This window comes from Balaenoptera physalus (genome assembly GCF_965194825.1).
Source record: "Balaenoptera physalus genome assembly, chromosome: 10".
In the NCBI taxonomy this organism is placed as follows: Eukaryota; Metazoa; Chordata; class Mammalia; order Artiodactyla; family Balaenopteridae; genus Balaenoptera; species Balaenoptera physalus.
This window is the reverse complement of record NC_138889.1, coordinates 97,481,546-97,503,833: the sequence shown is the minus strand read 5'-3', so window position 1 is coordinate 97,503,833 and position 22,288 is coordinate 97,481,546. Positions and strand designations below refer to the sequence as shown.

General features: G+C 45.9%; 1 protein-coding gene across 1 annotated transcript in view; it reads right to left on the bottom strand.

Moving 5' to 3' along the window:
- Nucleotides 1–5,309: 5,309 nt before the first annotated feature.
- The window catches only part of ACCSL (1-aminocyclopropane-1-carboxylate synthase homolog (inactive) like), a gene marked incomplete at its 3' end in the record, with an annotated part of 66,881 nt that continues 49,902 nt past the window's right edge, over nt 5,310–22,288 (bottom strand). The window contains 15 exon segments of the mRNA XM_082409592.1: nt 5,310–5,446; nt 6,249–6,402; nt 7,155–7,297; nt 8,648–8,789; nt 8,890–8,935; nt 9,689–9,778; nt 10,844–10,878; nt 10,882–10,944; nt 11,282–11,359; nt 11,611–11,714; nt 12,695–12,761; nt 12,981–13,050; nt 13,442–13,512; nt 13,964–14,023; nt 15,424–15,980. Coding sequence (XP_082265718.1) covers nt 5,310–5,446; nt 6,249–6,402; nt 7,155–7,297; nt 8,648–8,789; nt 8,890–8,935; nt 9,689–9,778; nt 10,844–10,878; nt 10,882–10,944; nt 11,282–11,359; nt 11,611–11,714; nt 12,695–12,761; nt 12,981–13,050; nt 13,442–13,512; nt 13,964–14,023; nt 15,424–15,939 — 1,776 coding nt within the window. The 5' untranslated portion in view covers nt 15,940–15,980.

Here is a 22,288-nt window from a genome sequence, read left to right as displayed (position 1 = left end):
ACCCACCAACCACTATTTAAAAAAAAAAAAAAAAGAATATGGTGTTTGCAAGAGACATGTTAAATGAAAAAACAAACTGCTAAAACTGGGAAAAATATACCATGCAAATAATCATAAGAGGATGGCTAATATCCAAAAACCAGAAAACAAGTGTTGGCCAGGATGTGGAGAAATTGGAACCCTTGTGTACTGTTGGTGGGAATATAAATGGTATAGCCACTGTGGAAAACAATATGGAGGTTCCTCAAAAAGTTAAAAATAGAATTACCACATGACCAGCAATTCTGGGTATATTCCCAAAAGAATTGAAAGCAGGGTCTTGAAGAGATACTTGTACACCCATGTTCAGAGCAGCATTATTCACTCTAGCTAAAATGTGGAAGCAACCCAAGTGTCCAACATATGAATGGATAAGAAAAACATTGCATATACATATAATAAAATATTATTCAGCCTTAAAAAGGAAGGAATTCTGACACATGCTACAACATGGATGAACCTTGAGGACATTATGCTAAGTGAAATAAGCTAGTCACAAAAAGACAAATACTGTTTTATTCCACTTATATGAGGTTCTCAGAGTAGTCAAAATCATAGAGACAGACAGTATAATGGTTGCTGCCATGGGCTAGGGAAGGGGATAATGGGGAGTTATTATTTAATAGGCATAGATTTTCAGTTTTACAAGATGAAAATAGCAATGGGGATGGATGGTGGTGATGGCTGCACAACAATGTGAATGTATTTAATGCTGCTTAACTGTACACTCAACAATAGTTAAGATGGTAGGGGCTTCCCTGGTGGCGCAGTGGTTGGGAGTCTGCCTGCTAATGCAGGGGACACGGGTTCGAGCCCCGGTCTGGGAGGATCCCACATGCCGCGGAGCAACTGGGCCCGTGAGCCACAAATACTGAGCCTGCACTTCTGGAGCTTGTGCTCTGCAACAAGAGAGGCCGCGATGGTGAGAGGCCCGTGCACCGCGATGGGGGGTGGCCCCCGCTTGCCGCAACTGGAGAAAGCCCTCGCACAGAAACACAGACCCAACAAACACAGCCAAAAATAAATAAATAAATAAATAAAAATGTTAAAAAAAAAAATAGTTAAGATGGTAAATTTTATGTTATGTGTATTTTGACACATAACACCCAAAAAAAGAATCATAAAAATGCTGAAGCATTCATAATAATATCTGACACAGACTTCAAAACAAAAAGAATTACCAATAATTTAAAAGGACATTTCATAAGGATAAAATGATCAATTCCTCAGAATGACAAACAATTTAAAATTATATGCCTAATAACAAAACTTCAAAATACATGAAGCAGAAACTGACAGAACGAAAGGGAGAAACAGACAAATCAATAATTATAGTTAGAATATTTAGCGCCCCTCTTCTAGTAATAGATAGATCAAGTGACAGTAAGGGTCAGAACATTTAAACATTATAAAACAATTTAACCTAATTCACATGTATAGAACACCACACCCAATAACTGCAGAATACACTTCAAGTGCACATGAAACATTGACCAAAATAGACCATGTACTTGGCCCTAAAAAGGTCTCAATTTCAAAGGATTGAAACTGTAGTTTATGTTCTCTAGTCACAATGGAACTAAAGTAGAAGTCATTAATAAAGACAGCTGAACAACCCCAAATATTTGGAAACTAAATATTTGCTAAATAAATTATAGCTAAAAAAGAAATCACAAGGGAAAGTAGAAAATTGAATGATCATAAAATACCAACTTATCAAAATTGATGGGATGTAGCTAAAGCAATGTTTGGAGAGAAATCAATAACTTTAAATGCTTATATTTGAAAAAAAAAAAGCTTAAAAACCATTGGTCTAATCTTCCACATTAAAAAGCTAGAAAAAGAACAAATTAAACCCAAAGTTAATAAAAGGAAATAAAGATAAAAGTAGAAATGAAACAGAAGAGAAACAAGGAAAAATCAATGAAACTAAAAGTTGGGTCTTTGAAAATATTAATACAATTGGTAAACATTTAGATTAACTGATCAAAAAATTCATTTCAGTATCAGGAAAGAAAAAGGACGTAACACTATAGATCCTACAGATATTAAGGGGATAATATGGGAATGTTATAAAAAATTTTATGTCAATAATTAAACTTAGATGAAATGGACACATTTTCTTGAAAGACACAAACAGCCAAAAGTGACACAAGAAATAGAAAATGTGAATAACCCAGTATCTGTTACAGAAATTGAAACATAGGTAAAAACCTTCTGACAAAGAAAAACTCCAGGTACAGATGGCTTTACTGGTGAATTTTACCAAACATTTAAACATTTTTTAAAAGCAATTTGACATAAACTTTCAGAAAATTGAGAAAGGAGCACTTCCTGAAACATTTATGAGGTCAGTATTACCCTTGATGCCAAAACCAACAATGCATTACAAAAAGGAAAATTATAGCACAATATCCTTCATGAAAATAGGTGTAAAATTCTTAATATCAAACCAAATCCAACAATATATGAAAGGATGATGCATCATGACTATATGGGGCTTATTGCAGGGGTATTTTGTTGGTTTAACATTTTGTTTAATCAATGTAATTTTATCACAATAATTAAAAATTATATTACCTCTAGAGGTGCAGATAAAAACATCTGACAAAAATTGAACCTCATTCATGGTAAATCTCTCAGCAAACTAGGAATTGAAGGAAATTCTTCTATCTGGTAAAGGCAGTGTGAAAAATACGTCCAGTACTTAAGAATGAGAGACAGAACTCAATCCTGCTAAGATTGAGAACAAGGCAAGAATGTCCTCACTTACTTCTTTTATTCAATATTATACTTGAGGTTCTAGGCCATGCAATTAGAACAGAAAAATAAGGGACATAAATATTGAAAAGAAAGAAGGAAAATCATCTTTATTCTCAGGCAACATGATTGTGTACATTGAAAATTCAATGAAATCCCACTCCAAAACAACTAGGACTAATAAATGAATTTAGCAAGGTCTCAAGATACTGTCAGGAGATCCTTCTTCCCAGGTCTCTCATGTTTCTGCCTGTCTTGCAAGCGGAGACACTGACTGCCTTTGTTCTGGGCTGTATAGGATTATATATATGTGCGTAAGTACATGCATATATGTACATGCATACATGTACGTGCATACGTGTGTGTGTATATGTGTACATATATGTACAGTGACCAACCTTGGATGGTAGTGATAGTGTCTGCCTCCAGAGCAAAGGGTAGGTTTGTTTACTACTAAGTATAATAAAGATAATTTCTCCTTCGGGGCCAAAGTTCAGGCAGGTTTACTGCTCATTACAAAAGAATTAGGTTCCTTAAGCTTGGGTTATCCTCTCCTGCAACACACCCCATTGCGTGTACAGGCATCACTTGGTCCCCTTCACTTTGCCCTATAGGAATCAGGGTTTGGGGAACCAAAAGCCAATACTGATTACCACTATTGCTGTGAGTTAATAAGTTGTCCTTTGTCTCTGACCCAAGATTCTCATGCCTTCCGCCAGCATCCATGAAACCTGTTATTTTGCAAGTAAGGTAAAACCTCAGAGCCTTCAAAGTTCTTGATAGATACAAAATCAATTGTCTCAATATACTAGCAACAAACAACTAAAAATGAAATTAATAATCTATACATTGAAAATAACATGAAAGGCATAATATAGTGATAAATTTGTAAGACATGCCTAAGACCTGTACACTGAAAGCTACAAAGACCTTGCTGAGAGAAATTAAAGACCTAAATAAATGGAGGGATAGTCTGTGTTCCTGGATAGGAAAAAATTAAATTCTTCCCAGTCAACCATTTGAATCTTGAGTGGAAAAGAAGACAGCAATGGCCTATTGCCTCCATGGAAGGCATAATATCTTCCTCCCAGGACAGCGCCCTGATGAGACTGGCTATGAGCTCCCATAGCAGAGATGCCAAGAACATCTCTGGTTCCTATCTTCCCCTTCTCTTTTGGTCCCATGAGCTCCCTCATGCATCCAATGAATTCCCTTTCTCTGTCTCCTAGTCAAGTCGATTTCTAAAAAAACTCCTCTGGTGTAAAAAATCTTGAAGAATCAGGCTACAAACCTACCCAAGGGAGGGAGAATGGTCCCAAACCCAAGTGACTGACCAAAGCCATTGGTGGGTGCTAACAGCTTTTCCATCATCTATAAAATGGTGGTAGTCCCCACTCTGCCTATTTCACAGCATTGGTGATCAGACTAAAGCTCAGATGTACAAAGGCTTTGCAGAGAAACGCACAGGAGGTATGATTTGAACAGCTGGAAACACTAGAGATGAAAATGGAAGACCTCAGGCTTATCACCAGAGAATCATTTTAAAAGCCTTTAGAAAAGGCAAGAATGGAAAGAACTCATATTTGGAAGCAGAAACATTTGGAATTATACCCCCATCCTGCCACTTAGCCACTCGTGTATAAGGTGGGCATGATCGTGAAAGGATCCTATGGGACATTACATCCAACACCTAGAAAATGCTCCACCAATTAGGCATCACGGTTTCCCTTCCTTTCTGATCTTCCCCAGAAGTGTTCTTCACATACAACCTGCTTTAGAATTTAAAAACTAAATTTAATTTTTTAAAATAAATTTATTTATTTATTTTTGGCTGCGTTGGGTCTTCGTTGCGGTGCGCGGGCTTCTCAGTGCGGTGGCTTATCTTGTTGCAGAACATGGGCTCTAGGCATGCAGGCTTCAGTAGCTGTGGCACATGGGCTCAGTAGTTGTGGCTCCCGGGCTCTAGAGCGCAGGCTCAGTAGTTGTGGTGCACGAGCTTAGTTGCTCCGCGGCATGTGGGATCTTCCCGGACCAGGGCTCGAACCCGTGTCCCCTGCATTGGCAGGCGGATTCTTAACCACTGCCCCACCAAGGAAGCCCTAAATTTAACTTTTAATTAAATTTAAATTAAGCATAATCAAAAATTTAAAAATCATCTAGCTCTCAAAAGGTGATATGAAACATGTGAATAAGAAACAAAACAGGCCTGGAATTTAAAAGAATATGGAATTTATTAGATATCAAATATAAAAGTAAACCCATCTAAATAGGGATCCAGAGAGCTCCCTTTATTCCTCTCTAGGCTTTCCCACCGGAATCGCCATAAAAACATTTTGCACACACGCAATGGCTAGCAAAGACTAAAAAGATGTAAAGCTTCCAAAAATGACAGATGCTCAGCTTAAGGGGGCTGATGGTGGGGTCAAACGAGCTCATGCCTGGAGGAGCCCACTGTCTGTTTGGTCACAGCTCCAGGTCAGTACACCGGCCTTCCAGATCCGAGGCTGACATCAGGACTTCCTGAGAGTGAGACTGGCTGGAGCCGCTGGCTGGGAGGTAGACACTTCCTCCTCCTTTGCATCCTCCAGTTGCTTCACTCTCCAATCCTGCCCCTGCTCCACTAGCACCTGATGGAACCGCTGCATGGCTAGAGGGTCCAAATGGGGACAGAGAAAAATACTTAGTGGGTTTCATGTAGGCCCCAGACATACCCAGGTCCTAGTGGACCACCACAGAGCCTCTCGTTCAGGGATGCTGAACTTGAGCCTTTCCCTCTTTGGGACAGATTTCCAAGTCAACCTGCCGCATCCCCCATGGCTCTTTTTGGCTTCGTCATCACAGCCCCTGCCTGCCCGTTACCTTCATTACTCAGATCAAATCCTGTCACCTAGCTTATGGCCTTGGCCTCATGATTATCTATCTGCCTCTAGTGGCCCTTCACTCAGTCTATTTTCCACATTAGCCCGAAGGATATTTGTGTAACATAAATGTTCTCTTATTCATTGCGATGTTCCCAGCAGGTAGAACAGTGACCTGCATGTGTTGAGATACAATAGATACAATAGATAAAATGAATGTCGTGTTTCCATAACCTTCAGAGGATAATCTAAACTCCACAGTAGAGCATACAGGGACATCTCCCTGTCTATCTCACCTAGTAGCCAGCAAGTCCCACATGGGCAGAGCTCCATTTCTTGAGAGCTTACAGTCCGAATGACCTGCTCATGGCAGACACAGACCAGACACCCGAAAGGTATAATATACCTCAAGTGCCTATCAGTTCCTGTTTACAAAGGAGCTTAAAGATATGAAAGTGGAAACAGAGGGCCTAGAAGGGCTGGAGCTATAGGCTGCTAGAGGCAAAAAAAGGATGACTCCGCTATTGCGTCTTACAGGAGTGGCTGGGGCATCTTTGAAGGATGCCAGGATTGGAGGTCAGCCCCACTCACCGCTTCTTAGCAGGAGGGGCCTAGCTGCAAAGATGAGGCGGAACCAGCCAGGCTCCGTACACATGAAGGTCTTGCCACGGGACGAAATCAGCTTGTTGTCCAGGAAGCAGCAATGGAGGAGCAACTCTTCCTCAAATGTGCGTGGGTCCAGGTACTGGGGAGGACAGAGGGACAAAGCTGAGCTCAAAACCCATCAGGCAGGGACTTCCCTGGTGGCGCAGTGGTTGAGAATCTGCCTGCCAATGCAGGGGACACGGGTTCGAGCCCTGGTCTGGGAGGATCCCACATGCCGCGGAGCAACTGGGCCCGTGCACCACAACTACTGAGCCTGCGCTCTAGAGCCCGTGAGCCACAACTACTGAGCCTGCGCGTCTGGAGCCTGTGCTCCGCAACAGGAGAGGCCGCGATAGTGAGAGGCCCGCACACCGCAATGAAGAGTGGTCCCCGCTCAACGCAACTAGAGAAAGCCCTCGCACAGAAGCGAAGACCCAACACAGTTAAAAATAAATAAATAGGGCTTCCCTGGTGGCGCAGTGGTTGAGAATCTGCCTGCCAATGCAGGGGACACGGGTTCGAGCCCTGGTCTGGGAGGATCCCACGTGCCGCGGAGCAACTGGGCCCGTGAGCCACAATTGCTGAGCCTGCGCGTCTGGAGCCTGTGCTCCTCAGCAAGAGAGGCCGCGATGGTGGGAGGCCCGCACACCGCGATGAAGAGTGGCCCCCGCTTGCCGCAACTAGAGAAAGCCCTCGCACAGAAACGAAGACCCAACACAGCCAAAAATAAATAAGTAAATAAATTTAAAAAATAAAAAAATAAATAAATAAATAAATTTATTAAAAAACAAAAACAAAAAACCCATCAGGCAGATCTGCCCTTGAACACCTGTCTTCATTCCCAGAACTCACCTGTTTCAAGTTGATCCAGACATAGAGGCCAGAGCCACGATTGAGAAAAGGGATCTTCAATACCTTCAGTTTGTTAGTAATGTACCTGTGAGCCTCCTGCAGCCGGAAGCGATAAATGGGCAGGTACACGTTGTCAATCCATTCTGGATGGGTGGAGGAAGAGGGCTGTCACACATCTCAGGGCTAAGATCTGCCAGAGGGTTCCTGACCAAATGCTCCCTACCTGGGCTTCATGCCTGCTGATTCTATCCAAGCCTGACTGCATTATATTTGAGCTGACTTATACCCAACACACCCATTTCCACTAGGTAGGTGGAGACATTGGGCTTCTCAATAATTGTGTAGGAAAGTTCTGTTTGAGTTTACACCCTTGAGGCAAGAAGTTGAGGTGTCCCCTAAACGGGGTTGATGCTTCTGTTGTCAACTGGGCAAGTAGCAGGTACTCATAGCTCCCTTATTTCCTGCCTTAGACCCTAACAAATGGATGTTGAAGAACGCGGTTGAAGAACCGCGTCGTCGTGCTTGGGGATGATCTTAGCCCAAATATCTTCAGCATTGGCAGCACTTTAGAACCACTTGGGAAGCTTTTAAAAGGCCTGATGGCCCAGGTTATATCCCCAGACATCTAAATCAAAATCTTCATGGATACAGCCTACACATCAGTATTTAAACTTCCCAGATAATTCCCATGTGCGTCCAAGATTGAGAACCAGCGTTCAAGGAGCTGGGAATCTGATTTCTACCAAACTATCAGAGGGCCTGGCACCATGCAGGGAGGCATCCAGCTGGATTTCTCCTACCTACCCCTTTCCCCACCCAAAGCTGAAAGCAAATTGTTTTCTAAACCAGATTATCTGATTACATTAGTTTGTTTCATTATATCCCAGCTTTTAATTTAAATCCTTGGGCCTGGCATCTGCTCTATTACAGGGAATTTTAAAAAGGAGCCCTTATCTAAGTTTGGGCCATGGCATAAAAGGGGAGAAATTCCCTCTGAAGCCAGCATTCACTTAAGATCCAAGGGGAAGGTGAATTCAGGTGCCATAGATGTAGCCACACCAACTTGCCCAAATGGCAGCTCTCCTTTGGCCGCACTGGGAGATGAAGTTAAATCATATTCGAGGAATCAGGGTGTTCCTTTGTAATCTTTGCCTGAAGCAAGCCAGCTTTGGGGGAGGGAAAATTGACCTTCACATAAAGACTCATTTCTGAAGTCCCCACCTTTAAGTCCTAGAGTACAGTTGATGATCCCCTTTCCAAGCAGAGCACGAGCTACCAGATGGCCAGTGTTTTAGACCAGCACCTCCATCTTCTGTCTACACCCGGCTGCATCGTCTGAGCTACAGCCTGCCCTCCTGTAAACTTCCTGCCCTGCCACTGTTAAACCCAAGACAGTGAACAGGGTCTTGCTGTACTGAAGGCATGTCAGAGGCCCAAGCAGACCCAGGAATTCCCCGTGGCCAAGAGGTCTGGCCCTGAACAGGGCTCAGTACCTCTGTCCTGGAGCAGGTGACACAGCTTGTACTGGGTGACGCCAGAGATGCTGTGGAGGGAGCCAAAGGAGCTCACAGCAGAGGCCACCTCCCTGTTGCGGGTGTACAGGGTGCCAAAGCGGAAGCCAGAGATGCCGAAATCCTAGAGGAAGAGAAGTAGGGAAGGAAATACCCAGTTGGTCTGCCTTCTGTTCCTGGCTCCACTTCCTTCCCTACCCAAAGGACAGGCAGCTGGGACTCACCTTACTGGTGCCCCAGGTCACATGGGTCTTGTTGGGGTCAGGCAAACTGGAGAGGAGAGAGTACAGTCAAGATTATGGAGAAATATTTGAAGGATGAAGACTTGGGGTCTATGAAGGGAAGATGAAAGTGGCCTTGAGGGCCTTCCTAGACAGAAGAGCCTATGGGACCCAAAGTCAAGAAACAGCTGCCCCGGTTAAGCCAGGAAGTCAACAAAAGATATCCTCATGGAACCAGATGGGACAGCTCTCAACTGCCCACTGAATGAAGTCCAGGGCCCTCAGCCTGGCTCGTGGTCTTCCTACAGCTGGTCCAAAGCCACCTTCTTGGCAGTTGGCTCCTCACACAAGTGGGCCACCCCCCATTTCTAAAATGTGTTCACCTATTTCTTACTGCCCCACATTTGGTGAAGCTCTTCCTTCCTCCAGGCATGCTCTTCTCTTGCTTTGCCTGCTGGATCCTATCCTAGGGCTGAATACTACCCTTAAGAAAGTTCTGCTCTATTTCTATTCTTTCCCTGTGCCCTATTTCTCAAGAAGTTCCTACCCTGACCTTCTGGAGGGCTTCAACTTGACTTTTGACAATGCATATGCTACCTTTCCCTCAAGTTATCTCATGTATAAAATGGCGTTTAGAGAAGACACTTGGGAGGAAAGGTGATGCTTTGCTCACTTTCACACTGCCAGTGGCTCTGAGCTCAGTTCCTGGCATGCAGCCAATTAAGTTGATGGCGCATGGACTCACCCTGCAAAGTAGGAACTTCATGGTTCTCATTCCCAATTCCAGCCAAGACCAACTCACCTCTCCAGGCTCAGAACACTATGGAATGGTATGGCTTCATCAAACACAGACAGCATGTAAATCTCATCTATAATTACATGTAGGTTGTACCTGCAGGTTGGGTGAAAGAGGGAGGATGATATCCAGGTTCTCTCTTATTGTTAGCTTGCTTCGTTTGATGGTCCTCTCTAGACACAGATCAGACACTCCTACTGCCCTAGCAGCCCACGCAACCCTTCCAAGAGGTGTGGCAAGGTAGAAGAGGGTCTCTCCTTCACCAGAGAGGACCTTTCACCCTGACTTGGGGGTACTAGGAAGGAAGAGGACCCAAAAGACATGCATGAGAACATTCGACCTCACGCTTCAACCATCAAGCAGAGACTAGTGGGAAGGGACTGGGCATCCCAGAGAGGTCTCTTCTGGTACAGTCAGGAGCTGCCACCCAAGATCTGAATCGAATAGGTTTATAAAGTAGGCTAAGTGCTCATGTGCTGCATCTCCTTTATTCTCCCAACAGCCCTTTGAAGCAGTACTGTTACCTCTATTTCACAGAAAGAAACTAAGTTTCTGAGACAGAAAGTTAATTCCCTCAGTTAGCCAATGCTAGAGCTGGAATGTAGACCTCCCCCAGCATTCTTCCTCTTGTCCCTTGCTCTGCCATTAATTGGTCTGGATACGTTATGAAGTTTGAATAAGAGTTTCTTCTAGATAGAAGATTATCTACCCTGAGAGGGCTATTTCCAGACTTCAGAGATAACTGATGTTAACATGTTCTTATAAATGAGACATGAAAATTCTATAGGAACTCATCTTCACCCCACAAAGTCTGAGAGGCTGTCTTCCTTGGCACCTCAAGCCAAGTAGTTTGGGAAATGGATGTGGGAAGAAAGTGCTTATGCTACAAGAGGTGGAAAAGCAACAGAACTATATGATGACTGTTATGTAGGTATGTGCACACGCACAAAGACTAGAAAGGAAATGGCACAGTTTGAAGTAGTGAGCAGGTGGGTGCATTTTCCTTCATTTCAATTTCAGTTAGTTGTCAATAACTTCACAAAGTATAGCACAAAATAAGAATATTTAGGGTATATTATTTCTGGTTCTGACTCCTTGACTATGAGTGATGGGAACCCTTCTTATGGACTTCATCTAGTCTCAAGGGGGTAGAACTCATACTTCTTGGCAAATTCCAGATATTCCGTCACTGAGTCTCAGGAGTAGACGTCTCCCAGAGGATTCTGAGGGTTGATTAGCACAAGGCCTCTGACCTTTTTCCCCTAAAAAGAACCAAACATAACCAAGTGAACACAAGTCCTTCGCATCTACATCAAGTTCAGCCAAAGATCAGGTCAGGGCACTGAGTATCAAGCACCTAATCAAGACCTCAGTGGGCTCTCGGAGGAGCAACTATCATATTTTTGCCCACAGAGGGGATCAGGAAGGAGCTCTGGGGGCCGCCATAGCCAGGGCTCCTCAGGGGACGTGCCCTGGGACACTATCTCTTTTGAAGAAGGTGCTCACAGCATCTTGGTGAACAAGTTATACCAGAGTGTCCATACTCAGTCCCTTTCCGGGGTGGCAGTGCCTACGCTGAAGACCTGGTTCCCTCCTGACCTCAATCTTAGCCCCGAGCAGGGCTTGCTCCAGCTTGTCCACAGTGAGCTGGAACGGATAGGCGTTCGCCTCAGTGACCTGGAAGACAAACACGGCCTGAGAACCACCTATTTGGAAGCTTCCAAGCCTTGATTCCTCATTTCTATAAACCATGAACAATCCTTTACCTTCATACCCAGGGCACTAGTCCCACACACCCTCTTTGCCCGATTTCTCCATCTTTCTCCCATAACTTATATGGGAGAAAAGCAAGAACCCCCCTACACCTTGGAAATGCCCCCAAGATCATTCCATTGCCTGGGTGGGCTGAGCAGGGGAAGGGACCCCACACTGACCCGGCTCTCCAGGTGGCCAGGAACCAGCTCAACTTTCGCATACAGGTGGGTACGAAAGATGAAGCCACCATAGGACGGGGTGGGGACCAGAAAGGCCTCTGGAAGCAGAGAGACAGAGCTGTTAGCCCAGGGTCTCCGAGTCAGAACGTGCCAGGACCCTCAGACCAGCAGCAACGCTACCCTCAGAGAAGGTTCGTTGGGTAATCCCTCCTACTTAGGGATGAATGCTTTGGGGCACAGCCTCTATAAAAGTAACCCACTCTTCTAAACATTATTTGGGGAAACAAAACTCAAGTCTCTTCTTTGCGGGTACACTAGAGGAGAAAGGGAAGAATACTGCTATAAGTGACTTGGAATCCAGGGACTCAAGCCAGGCTTGCCAGCAGGTAGAACGGGTCATCAGCAAGTCTTGGCAGCTCCGGACTGACACTGGAGGCTGAGGTCCAAGCACAGGGAAGGCTCTCATCTCTCTACATGGCTCAGGTCATGTGACCCTGGTGATCTCACGTGTTCTTTTCTTCCCAACCATTTGGCCTCATTGATGGGCTAATCAAGGACCCACTCCTTCAAGTGAAATGGCCGTCTTGGTAACGAGTCTCCCATGCAGTAGGTTCATCAAGAAATCTGAGATTCTTATTTCAGATTGTTAAGAGGCATTGTTAAGAAGGAGGCTGAGAACAAATCTCTCAAGCTTTATTTGGTCTAGAACTCAGTTTTTGATTTTGGTGTTTTTGTTTGTTTTTTGAGGAGATAGAGCATCTATATTGTCTAGTTTACTAGGGCTGTCTGGATTGGAGTTGAGACCAAAAGTCCAACTAATAATGAGTTGGCTCCCACTGTCACCATCCCTGGGGCAGACCTCCTTGAGGACTGTCACATGTCCATATTAAATGGGAACCCAAATCCCTTGCTCCTGCAGAAATAGTAGGAAGATGTTCTAACCAGTGCAGGAAGCACCCCAGTACTTTAGGGGAAAGGCCTTCAGTCAAGCTGCTCTTCCCCCCCAAGACCCAGTGCCCATGCACTCATGCCCACATGCTGCTATTTCCCCGAGGGAACGCAGAGCCCACTGACTTACCACCTGGATCACACAGAACCATGGCTAGTGCAGAGAAGACAGAGGAGCAGCCGTTTAGAACAACCACCTGAAGAAGATACACAGAAGGCAGGAGTCGAAAACCAATCCTCACGTAAGAGGGATAGTTCCCTCGTCTCCCTCCCCCTGGGAGGACAGACATGAGGAGTCTCCTCAGCTAGGACTCCTCACTCTGCCCCGACTCTGAGGGGCTCTGCTGGAAAGGCAGAGAGGCCCCCAAGAATACGGTCTTCCCCCAGGGTGGCAGGAAGGCTGGGAAGAGACGCACATTTTCTGGGTCAAGGCGGGCAGGTGCCTTACAGTAGGAGGTCAGGAGCCGGGCTACTTCTTTCCACAGGCTGTGGACAGACCCAGAAAGACCTGTGGTTCCCAGGCCTGCCCGTGGGCTTTCCCCACAGTCTAGACTTGGGTCTTTTTGAAAGAGCAAAGCATCCCACCTCAGGGTCCTTACAGGGTTAACAGGGTACTGAGGCTCTCAACTCCCCAGGCAACAAAGATATTAACTGCAAGAGTTCGGACAAGAACTTGGGCCTTTTGAATTATAGGGCAGTGCTATCTCTATGATACCAGCCTGCCTCCTATGATATTCTGGGCTAGGCATTTTCTAGAAGTCATTATCCCCCAAAATAGGTAGGCACCCAGCAGAGAATCTGGCACCTTGAGTCCTTCCCTGGATGAGGACAGGTGCCTGTGGACCAGGAGACCCCAGCTCTGTAAGGGGCTACTTACAATGGTTGCCCTCTCCAATCAGGATACTGCAGTAGGTCTTCATCAATGTACAGCATGTCAGTCCGAGTCAACTGTTGACAAATAGAGCATGAGCCCAGCCAGACCAGGGATGCCCAAGAAGTTTCAGCCTGCTCCTAGGACACATATGGGTGTTTGCCCTGCAACACAGGGCCTCCCAGAGGGAAATGGGCATATATGCTTCATGTTCCCTGGTGAACAGAGGCTTCAATCTTCTTGTCAAAGATTATACAAATAGCTATCCACTGGGAAGTGCCTGACAACTTCCCCAACCCTACATTTGATCCGGAGGCTCCCTTAGCAGCTTACCCATCATATACCCATCCAGAGAACACTTCCCAACACAGCCCAGCCAGGAGGTTGGATGTGCTATTCTAGAAGCTATTTCCCCACTCCCTTCCCCAAACTTCTAAGTCTTATTCCTGTATCTACAACATGCCAAAGAACATTCTAGGGGGCCTGGGCCTGAAGGTGGGTCCCAGCACAGACCGGAACGTGGCTTACCCTTTCAGCCAGCAGATCAATACAGATCTTGTTCTCACTGGTACCAAGGTTGATGTAACCCTGGAGATGGAAGGAATCTAAGGTCAGTCCCCTTGCCCTGCCCTACATGGACGCCTTTAACCAGGTCACAAGTACTTATCGTGGATGAGCCCAGATGGGGGGTCTCCCTGCTCCATGAGGCAATGCAATCCATGTTTGACAACTTTAATATTAGATAAATTTCTACAAACCCTAAAAATCTCACAGTGCAAGTTTCCCTCTTTCGAGCCATTTATTGGGTTGGCCAAAAAGTTTGTTTGGTTAATGAATACGTTGTTCAATAAAGTTCTTGGTGAAAATGAAAAATGTCTTTTATTTTTACTTAAAACTAAATGAACTTTTTGGCCAGCCCAATAGATAATAATAGTTATATTATGTACCAGCTATCATTCATTGAGCTCCTATGTTCTAGACACTAGACTAAGTGCTTCCTGTGAATTGCCTTAATTCTCACAACTCCTGAGAAAAAAGTTCTATTCTGATCTCTGCTTAAAGAGCGTGAAGCCCAGAAAGGTTGAATAAACTACTAGCCATGTGACCTTGGTGATGGGCAGAATTCCACCTGACTGGCCCCAGAGCCTGGATCCTTAGCCAGCACAGGCCCTGCGTGTATCCATCTCTGCTATTTCCTTGGAAGGGCCCTTCAAGTTACTGGAAGAAGTATGACCCCTCAGGGGCCAGTGGGGATACCTGACTCACTTGGCCCCCAGCAAAGCAGACGGCCATCAGCCACACGTCACTTAGATGGGAACAGAAGGAAAGGTGTGGCTAGTGTGGTCCTCCGCCCTCTGGCTGGAGAGCTGTTGTGAACCTCCCTTGCTGGAAGCCTCTTCCTGCTCCCACCACCATTAGGATAACATCCTGACATCTCACAATGGCCTGATCCCATCCATACCTCTGTCACAGCGCTCACTGTCTCTACTCAAGCCACATGGGCCTCCTTGTCCAATCACTCCAAGCCCTTCCCACCTTAAAGCTTTCACACATGCTGTTCCTCTTGCCTGGAGGACCCCCATCCTGCCTCCCACCACATGGCTGGCTGATTCAACCTTTAAAACATCCTCCCTGACCACCCAAAGCAGGCCTTCCCTTAGCGCTCTTGCAGACATTATTCACATTCATTTCCCCAATGGCCGACGATATCCATCATCAGACTGAGTTCCATGAGGGTAGGTTCACTTACCACAGTGACCAGAGTGACTCCTAGTGGGTAAGAGCTGGGACAGGAGGGGAAAAACCAGACCCAGCTTGTCAACTTTCTTGGCCACATCACCTTACTTCCGTGCCCATCCCCTTACCTATAGAAGACAATAGTGCCTACTTCATGGGGCTGGAAGAGTCAGTGAGAGTGCACAGTACTTGGCACGGGACTCAGTAAATCCTAGTGATGGGGGCCCTCGAGTATGTCCCCCCATCCTCACCAGGGTGTTCTTGTCCTTGTGGTATTTGTTTCCTTGGTAGGTGTTGTAGTCCTGGAAGCTGGAGTGGTATAAGGCAGAGATGTCAATCCCACGGTTGGACAGGTCATAGCTGATAAATGTATCTTCAAAATCACTCCGTTGGTAAAACATCTGGCGAGTCTGCCTGGATGACTGGGCCTGCTGCCCACCTCCGACATCGACCCTAGAGTCCATGGAGGCGTCAGGTGGTTGGAAGCTCCAGTCACCTGTGGCCCCAGACTGCAGGTAGTGGAGCATCTGGAACATTAAGTGACCCAGGAAGGCCTCCTGGTCCCTGACGGCCTGATTGTGCCTCTGCTTCTCCAGCGCCAGGTCCTGCTGCTGGTGCCTGGTCATCAGCTGTGCGATGTGATCCTCCACAGTCTGCCGCAAGGACAGCACCATCTCCATCAGCTGGGTGTGGATGCTACGGTTTCTGAGGGCCTGGTCCCTCATCTGGCCATAGGGCATGGAGGGCATGTCTGATGGGCCACTCATACTCTGGGTATTCCTATTGGCCTCAGCAGGCTGGCTGGAACCTGCAGAGAAAGAGAGTCCATGCACTGCAGCAAAGGTCTGGGCCTGATCTCAGGCTGGTCACTAGTTCCTCCTACCTCCACACCTTGGTTGTAGGCCCAAATGAATTCAGGAAGAGTTACCTACTCATTCAAGGGCAATGCCTAAGTGGACCCAAGCCCAGATATTGGAGCACTGTACTTAAATGTCATTAACATATGTTCTGGGGAAGAGCCTTAGGGCCCACTTCGAGAAAAAGGGGAAACTGAACAGGTAGGCTGTGGATTCTTCAACCAGAGCAATTCCTGCTCTGTAGAGTTCTAAGTAAGAAAAGGGATTCTGCTGCTAAAAACAAAAAAACAAAAACACCAAACCAAAACGCTGAATAAGTCATTCTGCTGGAATAGGGGTAAGTAAACTACTGCCCAAGGGCCAAACCAGCCTTCCATTTGTTTTTGTAAATAAAGTGTTATTGGAACACAGTTGTGTTTGCTTGTTTATATATTATCTATAGCTGCTTTTGTGCTTTAATGGCAGAGTTGAATAGTTGTGACACAGACCACATGGCTCAGAAGGACTAATATATTTACTGTCTGGCCTGTTACAGGAAACATTTGCCAGCTCTTGTTCTAGAACGTCAGCCCTTCTTTTTGCCATTTTTCCCAAGTTGGCCGTACCAGATGTTCAAAGCTCCTACTTTGTGTTACTTCCTGTAAATGCCTTCAACCTGCTCACGGTGACAGCTGCCTTGGACTTCCATCACCAGTAACCATGGTCGAGATACACGGTTCTCGAATTTTAAAGTCCATCAGAATCACTTAGAAGGTTTGTGAGGACACAAATGGCTAGTCCTCATCACTGGACTTTGTTTCAGGAGGTCTGGGGTGGGGCCTGAGAATTTGCAGTTCTAACGAAGTTCCTAGGACTATACTTTCCGAACCTCTAACTATTCAGACCAACCTTCTGTCTGAAAAGAAGTCAAAATGCTGGATAAGACTTAAGAAACACCTTTATAAAGCCTCAAAGAGTAAAAAACAAAAAAAAAATCAGATATTAAGAAACCAGGAGGTAAGAAAATTTGAGGCTGACAGCTGCCTCTAATTCATTATAAGACAATCTTCATATCCCCAGTCACTGAGACCTCTTTTTCTAAGAATCTAGACTTACACATCTCCCACCAAATGCCATCTTCTAAGTTCTTTTTCTATGTTACATCCCTTACATTCCCCCCACATATACAAAACCTTGTTACTTCTTTTACAGGTTTGTGGCACCAGCACTTCAAAGTACTGGACACTCTGCCCAACCTCTCCAAACCATCCTTGGTCTGCCTGTGATGTTCCCATAGCAACCTATACTTCTATGTAATGACACTTAATTTTGTTACTTGTTCAGTATCTGCCCAAGTCAGACTTCGTCATCATATCCTTAGCACAGTGCCTGGCACATAGGTAACTAGTGGGAGAGGCACAACCACAAGGATGTGGCCGAGTCAGTGAAGAGATGAACCGTGACTGAAGACTTTAAGCTATGGAAGACAGAGCAACAGCCAGATGAAGCCAGAAGACAAAGGGGTACCAAGTCTTGACTTAGGATGTCAATCTTTCATCAACAGTGATACAGAGAACTTTACTTACCACTTTTAGAAACATACTGCTTAGAAAGAAATTGAACAAATATAAGCTCTTATTCCCAGACTCACCCTTTGTTTCACAAGCAAAAGCTTTGCTCTGGCCCAAGCTCCATCCCCTAGAAGTAGGAGGGTCATTTCAACGGGGCTCTCAACTCTGGGGGTGAGTAGGTTCCTTTGTTTTTGCCTTCCAAAAGGTGGTACCCATTATCCTTATCGGTCTTGATGAGTGCCTGTGGGAAGGGCCAAGATGGTGGAGATGACCTCCCTTCTATGGGCGAGAAGCTGTCACCAGGGCACTTCTGCTTTCTCCCAGGTCTGGGCTGTCACATATGGAGTGTGTTTGTTCTGTTTTACCTTAATAACAAAATCAGAGATGTGACAGCTCCATAGAGCAGCACATGGGCCCAGGATTTAAGTTATTCCAGTTCAAGCTGGATTAGGGAGTCTCTTGGACTTCTTATCCTGGAAGTCCTTGCTGTTACCAAGGTCCCACTACTCTGTCCCATCCACCCAGCCCTCAGCCAGGGACCCCAGGTTCACAGGAAACAGGGATCAGGTTGGGGCAGGGAAGCTGGAGGCCAGGTGGCCCAACAAGCCATTGGAGGAGGGAGGCTGTTTAAAGAAGGTGGAATGAGAACCTCTCCAGGCAGGCTTATGGAGCAGAAAATGGGGCCAAGGCAAGGAACTGCAAAAAGTGTATTTTCCTGGTAAATGTTTTTTCTGATAAGGAAGTGAGTATGCTGCAAGGCCAGGGGGAAAACCTAGAAGATGGACTTCTGCCAAAACTTGTCTTTTCCACAGTAAAAGTCTATTGTAATGATGTTGTTCCACAAAGGCCATAATGTCCTTAAATCTCAGCCCTGAGTTGTCTGGCTAAGTCTTTTTGGCTACATCCTTGGTTTCAGTATTTCTCATCCTTAAACCATCTACCTCCCAAACCACACTCAGGGCCCGTCTATAGAAGCAGCATCTCAGAACCAGCCCAGCTGGTGCCCTCTGATAAGAGCTGAAAGATCTTTTTTTCACACACACACACACTGCATTTTATTTTTACAAGAGATAAATAGACTGACACCAAGCATTGTACATGGATGACCACAACAAAAGCAACAATGATTGCAATTACCAAACATGAAACACACTCATACTATGTCATAATATTGACATTCAGTCCAGTAATTCTCCACTGTAACAAGAGCTGAAAGATCTTAAACAGTAGAAACTGGGAATGGGGAAAGAACATGGGAAGTGAACTAGGAACAAGCTTGTCTCCTGTTCATTTGGGATGCCAGTACACGGGTATACCATTTATACCAGGATACTTCTGTCTCTTTTTTTAGTGCCCTACAAGCCCTTCTAGCTCTATCTTGCCCTTTGGCCTTCCTTCCCCTTGCCATGCACCAGCCTCCCCTGGTGTCTCAGTCCTCTAACCTAATTAAGATTCTTCCTTTTCAATGTAGTAATTATGATAAAGATTGCCGAGTCTTCTTTATGTGCATGGGAAGCAAGGTGTCTGGGGATACAGATGTCTAAATACAAGTTGCAAAACTGAAAACTCAGGTAAAAGCAGCCTGGAGAAGCCCAGATTCTATTCTGTAGTTGCAACTCACCAACTGTAGGATGTTGGAAGAATTATCTCCCCTGTCTGGGCATCAGTTACTCATGTAAGATGAGAAGGTACTTACCTCAACTGGAGGTAAAATTGAAGCTCAGTGAAGACAAGGAACTTCTAGTGTCCCATAGTAGAACCAGGATTTAAACCTAAGCCCTCTGACTTAAGCCCAGAACTCCTAGAAGAAGAGTGAACTGGCAGAAAACCAGCATTTACACAGACTACAGCCTGGCTTCACATCACATGATGCCCCAGAAGTCTCGAGTTTTGACATTGGATTAACTTCATCCAACAATATTGTCATCCTGTACTGTTGGTGACTCAAAGTCCCTGGGCAGAAGCAAACAAATACTCTGGAAGCAGTATACCTTAGATTTTAGATTTCTCAAAAAGGATAATTCTTCAAATACAGCGTCTAGCACACAGAAAATCCAGACACATGAATAAACAGCATGAGCTAAAACCAGCACAGACAACAAAGACCAACTGGACCTGAGGTACTAGGAGTAGATTATAAAATAATTGCTTTTCTGTTCAAGGAGATAAAACCCAAGTCTGAAAGTTGACAAAAATTAGAAGTTACTTAAATGACAGATTTAAAGAAAACAGGAGATTCTAGATCTCCTGTTATTAAAATACAATGATCAGGAGGAGAAAAGATGGCGGAAGAGTAAGACGCGGAGATCACCTTCCTTCCCACAGATACAGTAGAAATACATCTACACGTGGAACTGCTCCTACAGAACACCCACTGAGCGCTGACAGAAAACGTCCGACCTCTAAACAGGCAAGAAACTCCCCCCATACTTGGGTAGGGCAAAAGAAAAAAGAAATAACACAGACAAAAGAATAGGGACGGGACCTGCACCAGTGGGAGGGAGCTGTGAAGGAGGAAAGATTTCCACGCACTAGGAGCCCCTTCGCGGGCAGAGACTGCGGGTGGCAGAGAGGGGGAGCTTCGGAGCCACGGAGTAGAGCGCAGCCACAGGGGTGCGGAGGGCAAAGCGGAGAGGTTCCCGCACGGAGGAGCGGTGCCGACCAGCACTCTCCAGCCCGAGAAGCTTGTCTGCTCCCCCGCCGGGGCGGGCGGGGCTGGGAGCTGAGGCTCGGGCTTCGGTCGGATCGCAGGGAGAGGACTGGGGTTGGCGGCGTGAACACAGCCTGAAGGGGTTAGCGCACCACAGCTAGCTGGGAGGGAGTCCGGGAAAAAGTCTGCAGCTGCCGAAGAGGCAAGAAACTTTTTCTTGCCTCTTTGTTTCACGGTGCGCAGGGAGAGGGGATTCAGAGCGCCGCCTAAACAAGCTCCACAGACTGGCGCGAGCCGCAGCGATCAGCGCGGACCCCAGAGACGGGCGTGAGACGCTGGGGCTGCTGCTGCCGCCGCCAAAAAGCCTGTGTGCGAGCACAGGTCACTCTCCACACCGCCCCTCCCGGGAGCCGGTACAGCCCGCCACTGCCAGGCTCCCATGATCCGGGGACAAGTTCCCCGGGAGAACACACGGCGCACCTCAGGCTGCTGCAACGTCACACCGGCCTCTGACGCCGCAGGCTCGCCCTGCCTCCTCTGTACACCTCCCTCCCCCCGGCCTGAGTGAGCCAGAGCCCCCGAAGCAGCTGCTCCTTTAACCCCGTCCTGTCTGGGCGGGGAACAGACGCCCTCAGGTGACCTACACGCAGAGGCAGGTCCAAATCCAAAGCTGATCCCCAGGAGGTGTGCGAACAGAGAAGAGAAGGGGAAATCTCTCCCAGCAGCCTCAGAAGCAGCGGATTAAAACTCCACAAACAACTTGATGTGCCTGCATCTGTTGAATACCTGAATAGACAACGAATCATCCCAAATTCAGGAGGTGGACTTTCGGAGCAGGATATATTAATTTTTCCCCTTTTCCTTTTTTTTGTGAGTGTATATGTATATGCTTCTGGGTGAGATTTTGTCTGTATAGCTCTGCTTTATAATAGCTTTATTTTACTTCACTATATTATAGCCTCCTTCTTTCTTTCTTACTATTTTTTCTCCCTTTTACTCTGAGCCGTGTGGACGAAAGGCTCTTGGTGCTCCAGCCAGGCATCAGGGCCGTGCCTCTGAGGTGGGAGAGCCAACTTCAGGACACTGGTCCACAAGAGACCTCCCAGCTCCACGTAATACCAAACGGCGAAAATCTCTCAGAGATCTCCATCTCAACATCAAGACCCAGCTTCACTCAACGACCAGCAAGCTACAGTGCTGGACACCCTATGCCAAACAACTAGCAAGACAGGAACACAGCCCCATCCATTAGCAGAGAGGCTGCCTAAAATCATAATAAGGCCACAGACACCCCAAAATACACCACCAGACGTGGACGTGCCCACCAGAAAGACAAGATCCAGCCTCATCCACCAGAACACAGGCACTAGTTCCTTCCACCAGGAAGCCTACACAACCCACTGAACCAACCTTAGCCACTGGGGACAGATACCAAAAACAACAGGAACTACGAACCTGCAGCCTGTGAAAAGGAGACCCCAAACACAGTAAGATAAGCAAAATGAGATGACAGAAAAACACACAGCAGATGAAGGAGCAGGGTCAAAACACTCCAGATTTAACAAATGAAGAGGAAATAGGTAGTCTACCTGAAAAAGAATTCAGAATAATGATAGTAAGGATGATCCAAAATCTTGGAAATAGAATAGACAAAATGCAAGAAACATTTAACAAGGACGTAGAAGAACTAAAGAGGAACCAAGCAATGATGAAAAACACAATAAATGAAATTAAAAATACTCTAGATGGGATCAATAGCAGAATAACTGAGGCAGAAGAAAGGATAAGTGACCTGGAAGATAAAATGGTGGAAATAACTACTGCAGAGCAGGATAAAGAAAAAAGAATGAAAAGAACTGAGGACAGTCTCAGAGACCTCTGGGACAACATTAAACGCACCAACATTCGAATTATAGGGGTCCCAGAAGAAGAAGAGAAAAAGAAAGGGACTGAGAAAATATTTGAAGAGATTATAGTTGAAAACTTCCCTAATATGGGAAAGGAAATAGTTAATCAAGTCCTGGAAGCACAGAGAGTCCCATACAGGATAAACCCAAGG